Here is a 15,710-nt window from a genome sequence, read left to right on the forward strand (position 1 = left end):
ACACACACAAAGTATAATTTGCACACGACCACGTATTCAAGTGTACTGTATAGCTGTCTCCGTTTCAGATCCTTTCTCGGCGCTTATTTTCATTTTTGCTACTCCCCCCCCCTCCTCTTTGTCTGTGTCTCTGCACGGTGTCCTTCTGTTTTTGCCGTTTTGTTTTTGCTGTTCATAGCATCTACTCTTTTTTTTCTTTCTGCTCGACGCTTTGCGCTCCTTTCGTAGACCCCGAACATCTGCACAGATACATTGAGCACTTGTCTAAGGGCGAAAAACCCGTCGCGTGTGTGTGTGTGTATTCTTCCCCCTCCCCCTCCCTCTCCCCCCCCCCTCAGTGTTTTCTTTTGTTTTTTCTTTTTTCCACCCTACTGTTCTTGTTCAGTGGTGTGTGTATTTGTTTGTGTGTGCAGTCTGATTGGCCAGTTTCTATTGACTGCCCTATACGCATCCTCTCACCTTACATCTACCATCACCTCATCAACCCCTCTCTCTCCCCCCCCCTCCCTTTTTACGTGTGTTTCTCGCTCATTCTTTTTTTTTTGAGGGGTGAAAATATTTCCACTTTTTCCTTCGATCGCAGTTTCTGTGCGTGTGTCTGTTGTTCCCGCACCCTTTTTTTTTCAGATTTTATCTGTGGTACACATCTCCTTCGTTTGCGCCTACAACACCCTTCCCTCTTTTTTTTCACCTCTCAGTCTCCAGTGCTCCTCTCTTCTGTTTGAAGAAAGTGCATAGCAGCTGAGCCTCTCGCCCGTACAAGTTATTCCCACTGTTCTTATTCCTATACGATCGAACCCGTGCGATTGTTGACTTTACCTCTTTTCTCTATTTTTCCTCATCTCTTTTGATTTCCCCATCTAGCTGCGCGTGTTTGTGTGTGTGTGTGCGTGTGTTCCCTCCCTCTCCTTGACCACCGTCTTATTTTTCTAAAAGTGTATCATTTCTCTGGCTAGTCACGCACTCCTCCTATCCCTGCAGTCACTCTTGCCCTTTGTGCTTTTGTGTGTGTGTGTGTGTTATTTGCTGCCCTGTCATCCATAACCACAGGCCCCCCTCACGCCGCCGCTTGTAGTTTTGCGTCGGTGTTGATATTTATCTATATTTTTTTTTTCTCGCCCCCTTTTCCAACCCCTCTTTCTTTGAATGTATCACAGTGTCCCGACGCCTCCGCAACAGCCCAACATGTCATCTATCATGTACGTGCAAAATGCACAGCCTGAGGCGATTTCCTATTACTCCACGGAGTCGTTCATAAATCCTCAGCCGATGCAACAGCTCCAGCCACAGCGAATGCCCGTTCTGTACACCACCACTGCAGCGCCCCAACGCATGCACGGACAACCTCAGCAGGCGATCATCCCTGAGAGTTATGCTCCCGAAATGACTCCCATCTACGCTTACCAGCTGGCGCCACACGAAGCAGGCAACAAAACCGGCAATATCGTTTGCCTCGTTCCCACAATCAGCTCCAGCAACCCGCAGCAGTTTTCAATGCTTATGCAGTCGATGGGCTCCAACTCGAGCAGCTTCCATACCGGGCCACCGTTGAGCACGAGCGAAGCGCACACCACGCCGCAGGTGATGGGACAAATGCTGATGCCAGAGCACCTACAGATGGCGCTTGAGACGCGCCCGCCTCCGCCGCATGGTGCCATGGACTCCGCAGCCAAGGCCGCTTTGCTGGCCTCTCCTGAAGTTTGCCGTCACTACATCAATGGCCGCTGCAATCGCCGAAAGTGCCGCTTTCTTCACCCTGACGTTAACAGTCCAACCATGCATTCCCTCTTCCCGCCCCCACCTCGCCATACACCATCAACTGTGAAAAGCCAGCACATCGCCCACGTGTCGCCGCTGACACAATACTCCAGTCTCTCAACAACTTCATTGAGCAGCATCCATGTCCCGGCACCAACTCCGTGGGAGATCCGCCATTACTGACTCCCACCACCCTAACGGCTACGGTACGCTATTGTAGATACGTATAACCCGCGTCGCTCACGTCGCAAGGAGAACAAATAAGTTGCATGTGCGTACGTCAATTGAGGAGTTGTCCCCCCCCCCCCCCCCCCCAATCCACCCTCCCTCCCTCCTTTATTCTCAGTGTCCGTGCATGCGTGGAGGGTAAAAAACGGGGATGTGGGGAGGGGTGAGTCAAGATGCGTATCACAAGCAGGGGGTAAACAAGTGCAATAGTGAACGACAGCCCCCATCAAAATCGGGGTGAGGTGAGATCGAGGTTGCGCGTCCGATACCCCTCCGCCAGGCCGCAGGAAAAGCCGAGAAGGGCAGCGAATCGCTTCCCCCCTCCGGGAGCTCTCGCTTTTTGTTTTTGTCAGTCTAATTGGCAGCCAACTGTGTGTTTCGCGATCCGTAGGTCTCTCCTTTATACCCCTTTTTCCCTCGAGCTTATTTTGTAGACTCACTGAAGCTCGAGGAGGCGCCGACGGCAACGAAGAGAAAATACGTTCATGGATTGCTTGTATGTTTTTTGTACTGTGTGTGTGTGTGTGTGTGCTCATGTAGAGGATTTCAGGGAAGTGATGTCAGCTCACCCGCGTATTTATATATATATATATTGTCCGCGTGTCTCTGTCTGTGTGCGCTGCTGCTGCTGCTCAAGCAACCACCCCATTTCACCAACCCTGACTCACCCCTCCTTGTCAAACATATACAGCTGATGTGCCCTCACAGTTCATCGCCCCCCCCCCCCCCCCCACACACACACACGTTTTGTTGGTACTTCACCCACGCCCTTTTGTTTCAGTTGTATTTCTTGCTGGATTGATCCACAGGCGAATGTGCATGTGGATGATACTCTGCACATATTGCTATTGCCTGCGTATGGGCGTTCTCTTTTCCTATTACAAGTTTCCTTCTTGTTTGCAACGTCTCGGGTGTTCTTCACGACTGATAAAGCACCGCAGCGTGGTGTCAAGGTTTAGTGTTGACTTTGTGAGCACAGCCAAGTAACCCCCTATCCCCGTACGAATGCCGACCCGTATTTTTCTGAAAAAAAGTGCGTACGACGTCGCAAACTCAAAACTATGGAAACTGACAATCTGTACGATGGGCAGAGTGTCAATGTTACCTACGCCCTTCTCATCCCGATTGGATCTGCCTCCTGGGGAGCACTCTAAAACAACCTGCAAAACAGTGACTGGTAGAGTTTTGCAGAGGCCACTCTGAGATGACGTGGCCAGAGCTGCCCTAAGTTGTGTTTGGCGCTACCCCTGAACCACGCGGAGGGCCTGTGCCAGGCTGAAGGAAAAGGGAATGGAGGTCCCTCACTGCTACTCTATAGAAGGGGATGAACCGCGTTGAGCACAGACGAGAAACACTTTTTGGGAATCTACTTCGTGGACCATCTTTTCTCTCGATTTCTTTTTTTTTTCAGTATGTGCGTGTTTCTGTTTGAGTGTGAGTTTAGTCTCTTTTGTTCTATTGCGTGTCCTTTTCCCCCTTTTTTATTTATCTTTTTTCCCTTTGGTTCTTTGTTTGTTTTCTTTTCCAAGGCTTTCTCGAAGCCGCGCAGTCAACCGCTAGTAATCACTGTGTGTGTGTGTGCGTGTGTGTGTGTGTGTGTGTGTGTGCGTGTACTCATTTTCTTTTTTCCCTCCCTGTTCCGTTTCCTTTATGCATACATCGCTAAACATTTGAGCGGTGATGGTTACGGCGTTTACGAGCAGCCCGACGCCCTCCCCTCCGAGAGTGTATCTTTTTTTCGTTTGTGTCACACGTATAACAGGAACCCGACAACTTTACAGATTCTTGGCATTCTCGTGGACGCATTAGGCCAAGTCAACGCTGCTTGACTCTTTTCAGGGGCGTTTCCTTTTTTTTCGCAGCGCAGTCTTTGTCACCACTCTCACGTGCAGCACATCTTCTGCTCACGGAGAGCGGTTATTTCGTGGCGTGGGGTAAAACTCGCAGACTACGAGAGAGAAAAATAAAGGAAATGATATGCGAGAAACATGAGAAAAGAAAAAGTAACACCCAGGTAAACAGCCCTAAACCGTGTGGATGCTCTTTCCTTTTGTTTGCCTCTCGGGTCAGTCCTCCAATGCCCAGTGTTCCTTTTTTTCTTTTGTGTGTGTGTGTGTGTGTGTGTGTGTGTGTGCGTGTAGAGGCAGGGGAGAGTGGGGGAAGGGGAGAAAGCAGGCAAGTCTAGAGGCATCAAGAGCGAAGCGAAGACATGTGGAAAAAAATATTAAGGTCACAAGGGTGAAAGCCCTCCTCCAAACCCCCGTTTTCCTTGTATTTTCTCGGTCCACTCTTCGCGTCTTTTGATGCTTCCTTTTCCCCGCCTTGAATGCAACCCCAGCGTTTCTCACCGACATGACTCCTTGCCTGCCTAACTCCCCCGTAGTCTTCAGATGGCTCTTGCATCTCTCGCAAATGAGACCCACACGAAAAATTTGTGGCTGCCAAAATTTGTGCGTTTCTTTTTATTATTATTTTCTCCTCCTGGACGCAGTTTAACACTTTTTTGTGTGTTCTTTGTATGAATGCCCTCCACCGCAAAAAAAAAGGTGCGCGGCTCTCTTTTCAACAGCTCCACCCTCCTCACCGTCATGTCAGCATCGTGCCCTCCGCCCCTCGTTCCACACACACACACACACACACCTGAAACGGGGACAAGTTGGAACCACTTTGAAGTAAATCAAGGGTGTATGGGGCGGTTAATGCATTCAGAAGTGTGCGGTCTTCCTCCCCTTCTTCAAGGTTGAAAGTGTGTTGAAAATAACTTCTCCGTGGGTGGACGGGCGCAATCCCCCTCCCCCTCCTCCCCCCCCCCTCCTGTCAGTGAGACGTTTAAATTCTCCCCGCATCAACTTTATTGTTTGGACAGGGGGACTCTTCCAGGCAGGGTCGTTCGGTAGTAGTGTGTCTCCGTACTTTAACGTACTACTACGAAAACAACAACAAAAATAGGGGAGACTCCACGCCTAGTTCAACGATGTTCTTGGTGCAAGCCACGTCAAAGGCTCACCGACCAACACAATTTGCAAGTGGCGTGTGTTGTCTGCTATTTGCTCACTTTTCAAAAAATACTTCATTTCTATACGCTGAATACATTGCTTGTTCATAGGTGAAGATGCGGTATTCTATGTAGATGAGAATACAAAATTCGAAGAAAATGGGTGACCGTTTCATGGTGTCATTCACGTGAATCAAATGGCTCTGCCTTACATCTCACATTTCTTTTTCTCCCCTCCCCCCCCCTGTTACCTTCCAATTTGATCGTAACACGACCCTTGATGTTATTTGTGCTTTTCACCGCCTCCTCTTGTATATATTGTGTGTGTGTGTGTATGTCTGTTTCTTGGTTTGACAAGAGTGCCTGCTGACGTCACTCCTCTTTTCGATGTTCATTAGCTCGCTCGCCCATCCGCCTCCCAGTCGCATACCGCCCACGGCACAGTACTCGCCGTCGGAATACATGGATCGGGGACTGGGAGGGGAGTAAACGTGTTCTTCCTTTTTTTTTGTGACTTGAAAAAAAAAATGCATTCGGAACTGCGCGCGCACACACACACACACACACACACACACACACAATTTTTACAAATGGGGGAAAAACAAACACAAACAAGACTTTCTCAGTCGAAAACTGTACTTGGGGTAATATATATATATATATATACATATATATATATGAGCATTTGTTTGCTTTTTCCCCCTGTATCTACTCTCAAAGGCCCCACTTGTTTTCTTTTTTTTGCGTACGCCTCGTTCTTCCCTGTATGTATGTTCACAGGCGTATTGATGATTGCCCTCGTGTCCAAGTAGAAAAAAGTACTCAGGAATCGAGAAGTAGGCTACACGCCTCCCACCTCTCTATTGTTTTTTTTTTCTGTTCATGGTTGAGTAATCTCTTGTGTTTTGCCTTTTTTTTCTCCTCTCCCCACAGGAAGGAGGGGCTGTTATGACACTTCTCCCTCTCCTTATTTGGCTGTAGACGCCAATCTCATATTATGCGTCTCATCGTAGGCAGTTGAGATGTTTTTTTTGTTTCATTTGCAGTATGGCATGCGGGGGTGCTCGTGTCCGGGTGGTCGGCACTTGAAAACAGTGAGGAGGAGCCGGTGTATCATCAACCCCCCCCCGCCCCCTTCGCTAAATAAAGTGAGGGAAAAAAAGAAGCATATGAAGGGAGAGGGGGGGGGGGGGCGGGGACATTCTGCAGAAGGCCGCTCACCAGTTCGTCTTCCTTGAAGTTTCGCAGTGAAATTCTCCTTTGGCAACCATCTCTCTTTTTTTCTTTTCCCCCTCTTGGCATCGCACTTTTACCCCCTTTTTTCGCCCTGAGTGTTCCGCCTTCTAGTCAGATTTTAGGAAGAGTATACTGTTGTGTAACTCGTTCACCGGAGAGAGCCCGGTAAAAAAAAAAAGAGGGAAGGAAGGATACAGTTAAAAATGCCGAGATCGACGCATTCTCTCTAATGAGATATAGAGATGTGGTTACGCAGGCGCGCACCTCGACCCCTCCTGGCTTTCTCGTAGATGATGTTTTGATATGCTTGAATTTTTTTCTTCTCGCATCATCCGATCTCGAGCGCGATAGGGAAACCGCGCACTAGGCATTGTGTGGTGGTGAAGTGATATTGACCCGAAATCGCTGTACTCGTGTGTATCTAAACTCTCAAAGCCTTCTTCTTTTCCTCCCTCCTCCCCCCTGCATTATACCTCTCATGTGCGTCTCGAATCTTTGTCCGCCGCCACCACTGTTTTTTTCTACTTCACAACCCCGTGCACTCTTTTCTCTTCGGTTTGAAGACCGCAACCACAAATAGGTAGGCAACCCCCCCATCCTCCTTTTTCGGGGGAAGAAGAAAGTATAAACCTACACACACACACACACATACACATACACACACAATGGAGGCCAACGTGCCCGGTGCATTCCTACACAGCCTTGTTGGCAAGAAGGTGCTCGTAAAGAGCAAGTGGGGCCCAGTGTACGAGGGAAATCTTGTCAGCTGCGACACATTCATGAACCTCCAGCTACGCGATGCGGTAGAGCACGCCAAGCAGGACACCGAACTGGGTGAGATGCTGTTGCGCTACAACAACATCTTATACATCCGCGAGGCAACCGCTGTGTCTTGATAAGCGGCATCCGAAGCCTTGACGTTAAAACCCCTTCGGTGTATTTTCTCTTTTGTATCATTGTTTCTCTCAAGACTCCAGAGTTGAAACATGCGTGTTTCTGCCAGTGCACAATTTTTTTGTTTGTTTTCGCGGAGAGAGAGGGGGGGGGGCGTTCATGGGGTTGCGTAAGAGAGGAGTTTCGGTGGCCATGCTGTGGTCTGCCCTTGGATGAAATACCGACAATCTGCGCCGCTGGTGAATCTCCCGCCTCTAAAGTGTGGGTCCGTTGACACCAGAGGCGCGTGTTTTTGAATTTGCGAGTGAAGTGGTAATGTATGGCTACGGCACCTTTTTGATGTTGATGAAGGGAACGCAACGCATGAGCTTCAAATCTGGAAGGGGGGGGTCGCTCATCCGCAGTTTTCATTTGATAACAAAAAGAAAGCGGCAAAAAAATAGGTAAAGGAAACATATATGCGTGCGTCGCAGCAGGTTTCTTTCTCCAATGAGCAGCGGCCCTTAACGCTACGTATGTCTGTCCCCTCGTCTGGTGTCTCTACCGCGTTGTTCACGCGAAGACGAAGCGCATAATTACAGACGCCGTGTGTCCCTCTTGTTTTTGAGGGAGGCTAGCAGAAACATTTGAGGAGAGGGCTGCGGCTCCCCTGAGAGAGGACTGGAGTAGACTCGACGTGCCTAAACGTGTACCCTCTTTCTGCTATGGCGATTCTCGTGCGTAATCACACACACACACAAACACACATGTGAGTCAAGAGAATTAATTCAACCATCTACCGCGCTGGCACTCCTCGCTCCTTTCTTTTTTTTTGTGTGTGTGTGTATTTGAAGAATCGCCTTCCCTCCTTCCCACACCACCACCACCACCACCAAGCAAATACACACTGACTGTCTCTCTCCCCCTTTTTTTCGACATCGATCTTAAGTTTTTTTTTGAAGCCCTCTGTGTTTTTGACAGACATACCTTTCTCCAGATTGTATCATCACCTTCCCACAATGGCTCACCTTCCGATCAAGTGGGCGGAGCGCAGCGACCGTCTGTTCATCACGGTCGAGGCGAGCACCGCTACCGACGTTGAGGTGACCTTCCAGGAGAAGACAGTGAGCATCTCCGGCAAAGGTATTACTGCCAAGTGCAGTGAGCCGCACGCCCTCAAGGATGAGCTGCATCTGCTCCATGAGATTGTGCCGAGCGAATCGACCTTCAAGGTTCTGGGAGTCGCAATTCAGATTTGCGCCATCAAGAAGGAGCAGGGATACTGGAACCGTCTCGTGGATGAGCCCACCAAGGCCACAAAAAGTTGGCTATCCGCGGACTGGAACCTTTGGAAGGACGAGGACGCCGAGGCCGAGGAGAACACCGCTGCGGCTAACTTCGGCGGGTATGGCGACATGGGCGGCATGGACATGTCCTCAATGATGGGTGGTATGGGCGGAATGGGTGGAATGGGTGGCATGGATATGGAGTCAATGATGGCCTCTATGCCCAACGGCGCTGACGTCGACTCTGACGATGAGGAGTCGGCCGACGGTCAAGACGACCAAGGCGATGAGCCAGCGGCAGATATCAGCGACCTGAACGCGTAAGGGAAACCGCCGCTTCAGCAGCATTGCCCCTTCCCCTTCCCCCCCCCCCTCTCTTCCATTCTCTGGCCCTTCTCCTTTCCCTATTTATTTCATCGCACCCTCCTCTTCGTGTCGGTCGTTACGGTCTCGCCCCCCTCCCCCTTCTCACTTTTTTTTTGACCTAGCCACCGCAAGTTCGTTGTGAGAGACAAGGAGCGAGACAAACTGAAGAAATGCCACTCCGCGTCAAACATAAGGAAAAAAGAAGAGACACGTTCTACTGCACACGGCACGTCGAGGAAGGCGATGTTGACTGAGTTTATTCGCAGCTTCAGGCGAGTCTGCGCGCTGAGATGATCTTCTGGTTTCTTTTTTTTTCTCCAGCGTTGGGCAGCTGTGCTGATAAAAGTAGAAATAGAGCACTGTTGAGCACTGGTGCGTGTGTGGGATGTATAGGATAGCACATGCCTTCCTCGCGCGACCGCACTTATGTTTGAGTTGCAAGCCCGGCTGCTTGGCTACGTCCCTGCAACAACGAGGGCGACACCCCGGCATCCGCACATGCGCCCGTGGCCACATACGCCAATGACAAGCGATGCATCTCTTCCCCCATCTGATTTAAGGAACCTCTGTGCTAATGATAACAGAAAACATACGTATTTTTGTATCCATGATTTTAGAGAGGAAAGAAGAAATATATGCACCTCGTCGGTTGTCAAAGCAGCCGTGGCCCAGTTTTTTGTGCGTCGTTACACAATGCTCGGCTGCGGTTACCTTTCAACGACACTGCACCGCTTCTCTCTCGCATGACACTCCTTTGTGCATCTCACGCCCCTCGAACCTTTCGGACTGCTCCCCCGTCCCCTTTAACCCTCTCGCTGCATGGCTTTTTCTGGTGCTTTGTACATGTACGGCAGTTTTCCTCTTTTTGCTCTGACTTCTCGAACCCCCACCCCTCCTCCGACTCCCTTTTTTTTTCGAGTGTGGCAAGGTGAGGCTTCTCTCCCAGTACACCCATAATGTGTCAATCTTAGCTGGATATCGGATTTTTGTGCCTTGTACACGAGTCTCTCCTGCCCCCCCCCTTCCTTCCTTCCCTGCTCCTATCATCCTCCTCTTCCTCATCACTCGGGGGCGCTTCTTCGTTACCGTCTCCCCTTTATTTGCGTCGCTGAGCCCACTCTTGTATAGGAGCGCCCGCTACCCTACCCTTTGCTGCTGCCGTTCGCCTGAGCAACGACGCGCTGACGAGTTTTTTTCAATCCCCTCTCCGTGTTCTGCTCCCGAGCTCCTGTTACCTCAGTCCATCTCTGGTTCTGTTTCTCAGTGTGTGTGTGTGTGTGTGTGTGTGTCTATCACGTACCATCGCCTCTCCAGGTAATTGTTTCCCCTTGGAACCATCAAGATGTCGATAACAGAGGAAACGCCAGTTGATGCACACGCATTGCTACCCGACGCGAAAATCCGCGCCCTGCTGGATGAGCTCGATGCGTTTTTCTCGAAAGGCAGCAATACTGATCGTCTTCGGCAATTCATCGAGGAGAATGACGACACGTTCTCCCTCGTCACCTCCGAGGACAAGCTGAACACCAACACAGAGGCCAGCCTGCGACTTTATCAGCTCTTCCAGAAGTATGCCGTTCTGGTGGAGAACATCATCGAGGACTTTGTGGCGACCAAGAAGACACGGGATGAGGCCCTGCTGCGCTCTCTGGCATCTGCCATCCAAGATGAGTGGAAGTCGCCCAACACGGCCTACCGGTGTGTCTGCACGAGCTACATTGTAGCGTCCATGGACTACAACGATTTTCTCGAGTTAGCCGAAGACCTGTACAGCATGACTCACTATCAAATGTTCATAGACGAGGAAGACGATAGTGAAGAAGATGACAGCGAAGATGTTGTGGATGGAACCAGCGCTGGTGGGAACAGCTTAGGGGACACATACCTCCATTGATGTTTTGTGTCGAAGTGACAGCGCCACGAGGCAACCGCTCCCCTCCCCTCCTCACGCCTGTACAATGGAGATTCAATTTTTGTTTATGATGTGCATTTTCTTGTCACTATTGCCATTTCGTTTAAGCACACGACCCCCTTCGAAAGCCCAAGCGTTCTCCTCCGCCCTTTGCCGCGTGTGTCTGTGTGGTTATTACCTCTCTTTCCCCTTCTGGTCTGACATGTGCGGCGAAGCTGACGCACACGCTCGTCTGCACAATTTTTGCGCCACTCCAAGACCCGGGAGTCATCTCGACACGCTCATCTTTTTTTCTTCTTGGAACGAGGGGGGGGGGGGAGGGGCGTCGATGCGCCTGTAGACACATGGGCACATCCCCGATCCGCAACGGACTAAAATGGAGCCCCTTTCAAACGGAGAAAGACCAGCATGGATCCTCACTCCTTGTCGCGCACTTTTTTTTTTTGGGTCGATGACACCGGATCTGTTTTTCACCATGTATTTCACTCTCTACTACACGCCCCGATATGAAATCATTTGAAACGACTACCCCAACCGCCACCAATGCCCTCAGCCAACTGCACTACATTCCAACCCAGAACCCCCTATGCAAAGTAAGAGGAGGAGGGGGGGTTGCTCGATCAATGGACATGAGCGCCTAGCGGCACGCGCAGCGACTATCATCTTATTTGCGCGCTCTCTAAAGCGAGATCAGCTATTAGTGAGGGCAGCTTCGGGAGTAGGGAGCCGACACCGCAGCACCCTCATGTGATGAGCAACTCTCGCATCTCGCATTCCGCCGCAGGGATCAGGCGGCCCATGCCTGTAGAGCACCCTGACGAGTACATGCACGCCAAACATGTCCCTGGAAGTCCTGGGGACCACACGGGACACTCGCAGGACTCTACCCGGCCAAAGGATTTATCAATGCACCCAACTCACCCGATCGGGTCTATGAGGCGCGATGGCGGTGACGTGGGCTTGATGATGAGCAGCGGTCTAGTACACCAACAAAGCGCATCCGCCTCTCACACCCCCACCCCCGAAAAGGGCCTCACGACACCATTAGAGCACGCCGAGTCATTGACCTCGGCCCACCCGATCACGCAGGCATTGAAGTCCTCTAGTGAAGCCCCGGGAGCTAGTGCCTTGCTGGAGAGCGGCAGTCCACCAGGGGCATTCATGACGGTGCACAGCCCCACCCCGAACCGTCTCGGAGAGTCGGCGCTCAACCTTGCTCGCCTCGAACCACAATTGGACCAATCGCCCAAGAGCGGTGTCCGGGCACACACGCCCTTCATGTCGACCTCGGACACCCCGCATGGGGTGAGCCTACTGCCTTTGGCCTCCGTCCCGCAACCCCACACTTCGCCGGTCACTGACGTCCAGCACAGGTCGGGTGCTGGTTTTGCCGAGCTGCACTCCGACAAACCTCTAGTAAGCCCCCTCGCAGGCTTAACCTATGAAACCCCGCTTGCAGTGCTAGCGAGCAGCAGCGACAGTGGCAGTCATAAAAGCAAGGAAAGTGGAAGCAACCCCCAAGCAAGACCCCCCTCCTCCTCCTCCTCCTCGCGCCAAAGCGGTAACGGCGTTCACGCGCCCCCGGACATACAGCCATCGCCGCCATCGCCGCCACCGCCACCGCCACCACCCCAGAATCCGAAGTTGCCGACAGCAGCAGCAGCAGCCAACTTGCTGCACTTTGCGCCGCTTATTCAGCAATTCGATTTTCACAAGACGGACATCAAGAATATTGCGTCTACTAGCACCTTCACAATGGAAAATGTGAAAACGGTCCCAGTGAAGCTGCGGCTCCTGCGGCACGAGGTGCTGAGCCGAGCGGAGCCAATCGCAAACGTCCGACAAGCCGCCATGCGGGCAGGTCGCGTGAAAGCGCCAAGACCAAACTCCTCGACAAAACAGTGTGAATCACTACCTCGTGTAGTAGATGTCGCAGACTTTCATGACACGCTGGTGATCTTCGACAACGCTCTCCTAGCCATCAGCTTTGCGCTCTGGGGTAGCGTGGCGCCCTACAATGACTTGGTGAGGGCGCTGCTGGCGTTCTGCGTGCCTGATCTTCTGTCGCACCTCAAAAACAGCAGCAAGCGAAACGACGTGATCAACGACATCTCTCCTTCAGAGAGACAGCGGGCAGATGCAGTAGCCGAAGCGGCAGCGTCCGTATCACAACCGCCCACCGAAAAAACGCGCGTTCGTGTGTCTTTTTCGTCTGTGCTGCGCTTTTTGAACCACTACGGTATCGACATACTTGTCATCTCAGCGAATCGAAAAGCGGCCTCCTCATTCTGTGCGAAGCGCCGTCACGTACACCAAGGCTGCTGCCCGCCCCCCGCCGACACCTCGTCCGCAACTTCACCATCTCCGATGATGAGTGAGGGAGACGCAAACAAACCAGGAACCTCAGCGGCGCCACTGCGTCGTGTGCTTGTCGCCCTGAGCTACAACTTCAAAGAGGCGTTGTGGTGTCCGCTCACCACCTCCAGGCCTATTCGTCGAGTGGCATCGCACTGGCATGAATATAGGCGCACCCAGCGCCGGTACGCCCGACGCAACGCCAGACGTGCAAAGCGCGAGGCCGACGCCGAGGCGGCTGCAAAGGCAGAGAACGACGCCATCGTAGCGAAGCTAATGGCGTGGCAGCAGCGCACCGCCCCTTACCGTCAGAAGCAGCACTGCGAAGCGGGACATGCAATCGATGAACCTGCTCCATGCGGAGTCTTCGCAGACGCGGCAGACAGCCAGCCATACCCTGTCACGATACCGGATAGCAACAACGGCGGCGGTAGTGAGATGTCGACTCTAAAGCCAGGAAATCGACCGCCATTTCACAATGTTCTCTATCCCAACCTGGTGCAGACGGACGTGGGTTTCACACTGCTTCTCCGACAAGGGTTGCATCCATTGTTCACAATGGTGCGCTTGCATCTTACGCTGTGTGCTCCACTCGGGTGCATAACGCTTCTACTTGGTCTCGCGTTGATTATCTACGTTTCAAAGACAACGGATGTCTGTCTCTTCGACACGCGCCTAGGACAATGTGTCGACGTTCGCAGAAGCGACAGCACCGGCGGCTCCGGCTGCCTTGCGCTCCTCTCGAGTCTCTCCCCTTCAGTGTACCAGGCTGATATCGTGAAAGGCTACCTCTACGGTCCGCCATCGGCACCAGGCAATTGCCTCATTGTGACGATCTGTTGCAACTTTGCGGCCGTCCTGGGGAACGTCCTCATGGTGTATTTCGCGGTGCGGTATCTTGCCCTTGGCGGCACCCGACTCCGCTTCCTGCACGTTCTGCGCAGCGTTCAAGCCGTGCTTGGTGCGATTGTGTGTGCCTTCGCCGCCTATGTTGTGTTCCTGCTTCACAGCCGTTTCCACATACTGCCGTGCTCGTCGCTCGCTGCGACGAACACCGTACTTTGTACGGCCCATCTCGAAAACTGCAGCGATCGCTATGCCTACGTGGCTCATGCCCCCCTCAACAGCACGAACGTTGCCCTTGTCCTAGCCTGCGTCTACCTCGCTTTCTGCGTCCTTCACTGGCTTGTAGCCGTGCTCCCTGTTCTGCCGAGCCGCGATACGCAAGACCTGGTACCCACGGCAACGCCAGACACGTACGCGTTCCGACCAAACCCTTTCGCCCCTGATGGCCCTACGCCGGCAGAGCTAGACGAGCTCCAGAAAGCGATGCAGCCGACGCTGCGGCAAGAACTGCGCCTCTACACAGAGGCGCGGGATCGACTACTGACCACCACCACAACGATTGGTGAAATGATGCATGCAAACCGCGTGAAGAGCTTGAAGCAAATGAGGCTGAACGAAAAGCGGCGTCAGCGCCGGATGCGGCCGTTCCAGAAACGGCCACAAGAAGACGGCAATCAGGAGCGTGCACGGGAAGGCAGCCCAGGAAAAGGGCAGGGATACATGGCCCTTTGGGGAGGCAAAAAGCTCGCGAACCGGCACAGCAGCAGCCGGTCGTCTTCGTGGAGCTTGTCTGACTCCGACCTAGAGCATGCCCACCACTCCGTCGTGCTAGCCCCGCGGCTGGTGCAGCGCGTGGCAGAGATTGGGGCTAGAGTGCAAGAGCGAGGCCTACCCACCGAGACTATCAGTCCCACTACCCCCGTCAGAACCCCCTTCTCTGAGAAGGGAGGCAAGGCACCGATAGGGTCCTCGTCAGCACTTCAGCCTCCCCGCAACCTTCGTGCCAGCGAATTATCACTTCACAGCACATCGGCCGCCCGTGCGCGCGCATTGGTTGGTCCAGACGAGTTGAGCATCTCGGTAAACAAAACCGGCGATCTCGCGCAGCGATGTGCTACGTCACCACCGTATGTGTCCCTTTCTAGTCGTCTGTTTGCCCCGACGGATCCAATCGTCTCTCCCAAATCCGAGCCCCTAGAAAATGTGAAGCTAGCGTCGACGTCGTCGGGTGAAAAGAAGTGCTCTTTTGATCCCCCGCGCACCATCTCTAGAACGCCCAGCATCCACTCTGCTAATATGTATGACGCGGGTCGCTCAACGGTGGACGAGGGAATCGACCGCGTTGTCGCCCGGCTGCGTGCACGCAAGGCAGGAGCGCCTGGTGGCGCTCAATGAGCAAAGTTTCGAATCCAAACCGAGGCACTACCAGCGGTCTCTCTCGTTGTCATCTCTATTGTTTTCGCGCGCGGGTGTCGGGGGAGGGGGGGAGAGGAGAGAAGGGGTGGGGGGGAGGCTTTGTTGCTACATTTGGCGTATTTGCTCGCCGCACGGGAACGCTCACGTGTGTCCTTTCTCATTCCCCTTTGCCTTTCCTTTCGTTTTGGGGGGGGGGGGAGGGGGAAACGACACTCCCTCGTTCGCTGGATCGCTTTCACCTCATGCGTATGTGTGTAAAGGTCTGCGAATGTGTGGGTGTCGTGCCTAGTCCTTGCTCTTGGCAACGAGGCATACACAGACACACACGCATAGCAGGCACAAGGAAGTCCAGGGCCTTTCGTGTGCGGGTGTGTTCGTCAAGGCGCACACGCGCTCGCGAGCATTCCGCTATATTCTCATCACCACCAGGCCCCCAAAA

At 52.7% G+C, this 15,710-nt stretch overlaps 5 protein-coding genes across 5 annotated transcripts; all 5 read left to right on the plus strand.

The window, feature by feature from the left end:
• Window positions 1-1,146: 1,146 nt before the first annotated feature.
• On the plus strand, window positions 1,147-1,941 carry JKF63_01444 (uncharacterized protein; the record flags this gene model as incomplete). Its single annotated transcript, XM_067897491.1, has 1 exon — window positions 1,147-1,941. One exon carries the CDS (start codon window positions 1,147-1,149, stop codon window positions 1,939-1,941), a length of 795 nt encoding a protein of 264 aa, XP_067753648.1.
• A 4,941-nt stretch (window positions 1,942-6,882) lies between these two features.
• JKF63_01445 (uncharacterized protein) lies at window positions 6,883-7,113 on the plus strand (the record flags this gene model as incomplete). The annotated part of the gene is made up of 1 exon (XM_067897492.1): window positions 6,883-7,113. One exon carries the CDS (start codon window positions 6,883-6,885, stop codon window positions 7,111-7,113), a length of 231 nt encoding a protein of 76 aa, XP_067753649.1.
• A 996-nt stretch (window positions 7,114-8,109) lies between these two features.
• On the plus strand, window positions 8,110-8,700 carry JKF63_01446 (uncharacterized protein; the record flags this gene model as incomplete). Its single annotated transcript, XM_067897493.1, has 1 exon — window positions 8,110-8,700. One exon carries the CDS (start codon window positions 8,110-8,112, stop codon window positions 8,698-8,700), a length of 591 nt encoding a protein of 196 aa, XP_067753650.1.
• Window positions 8,701-10,084: 1,384 nt separating this feature from the next.
• JKF63_01447 (uncharacterized protein) lies at window positions 10,085-10,636 on the plus strand (the record flags this gene model as incomplete). Its single annotated transcript, XM_067897494.1, has 1 exon — window positions 10,085-10,636. The coding sequence occupies one exon, from the start codon at window positions 10,085-10,087 to the stop codon at window positions 10,634-10,636; it is 552 nt and encodes a 183-aa protein (XP_067753651.1).
• Window positions 10,637-11,560: 924 nt separating this feature from the next.
• On the plus strand, window positions 11,561-15,250 carry JKF63_01448 (uncharacterized protein; the record flags this gene model as incomplete). Its single annotated transcript, XM_067897495.1, has 1 exon — window positions 11,561-15,250. One exon carries the CDS (start codon window positions 11,561-11,563, stop codon window positions 15,248-15,250), a length of 3,690 nt encoding a protein of 1,229 aa, XP_067753652.1.
• Between the last annotated feature and the right edge of the window lie 460 nt (window positions 15,251-15,710).

The sequence above is a fragment of the Porcisia hertigi genome, chromosome 35, assembly GCF_017918235.1.
Source record: "Porcisia hertigi strain C119 chromosome 35, whole genome shotgun sequence".
NCBI lineage: Eukaryota > Euglenozoa > Kinetoplastea > Trypanosomatida > Trypanosomatidae > Porcisia > Porcisia hertigi.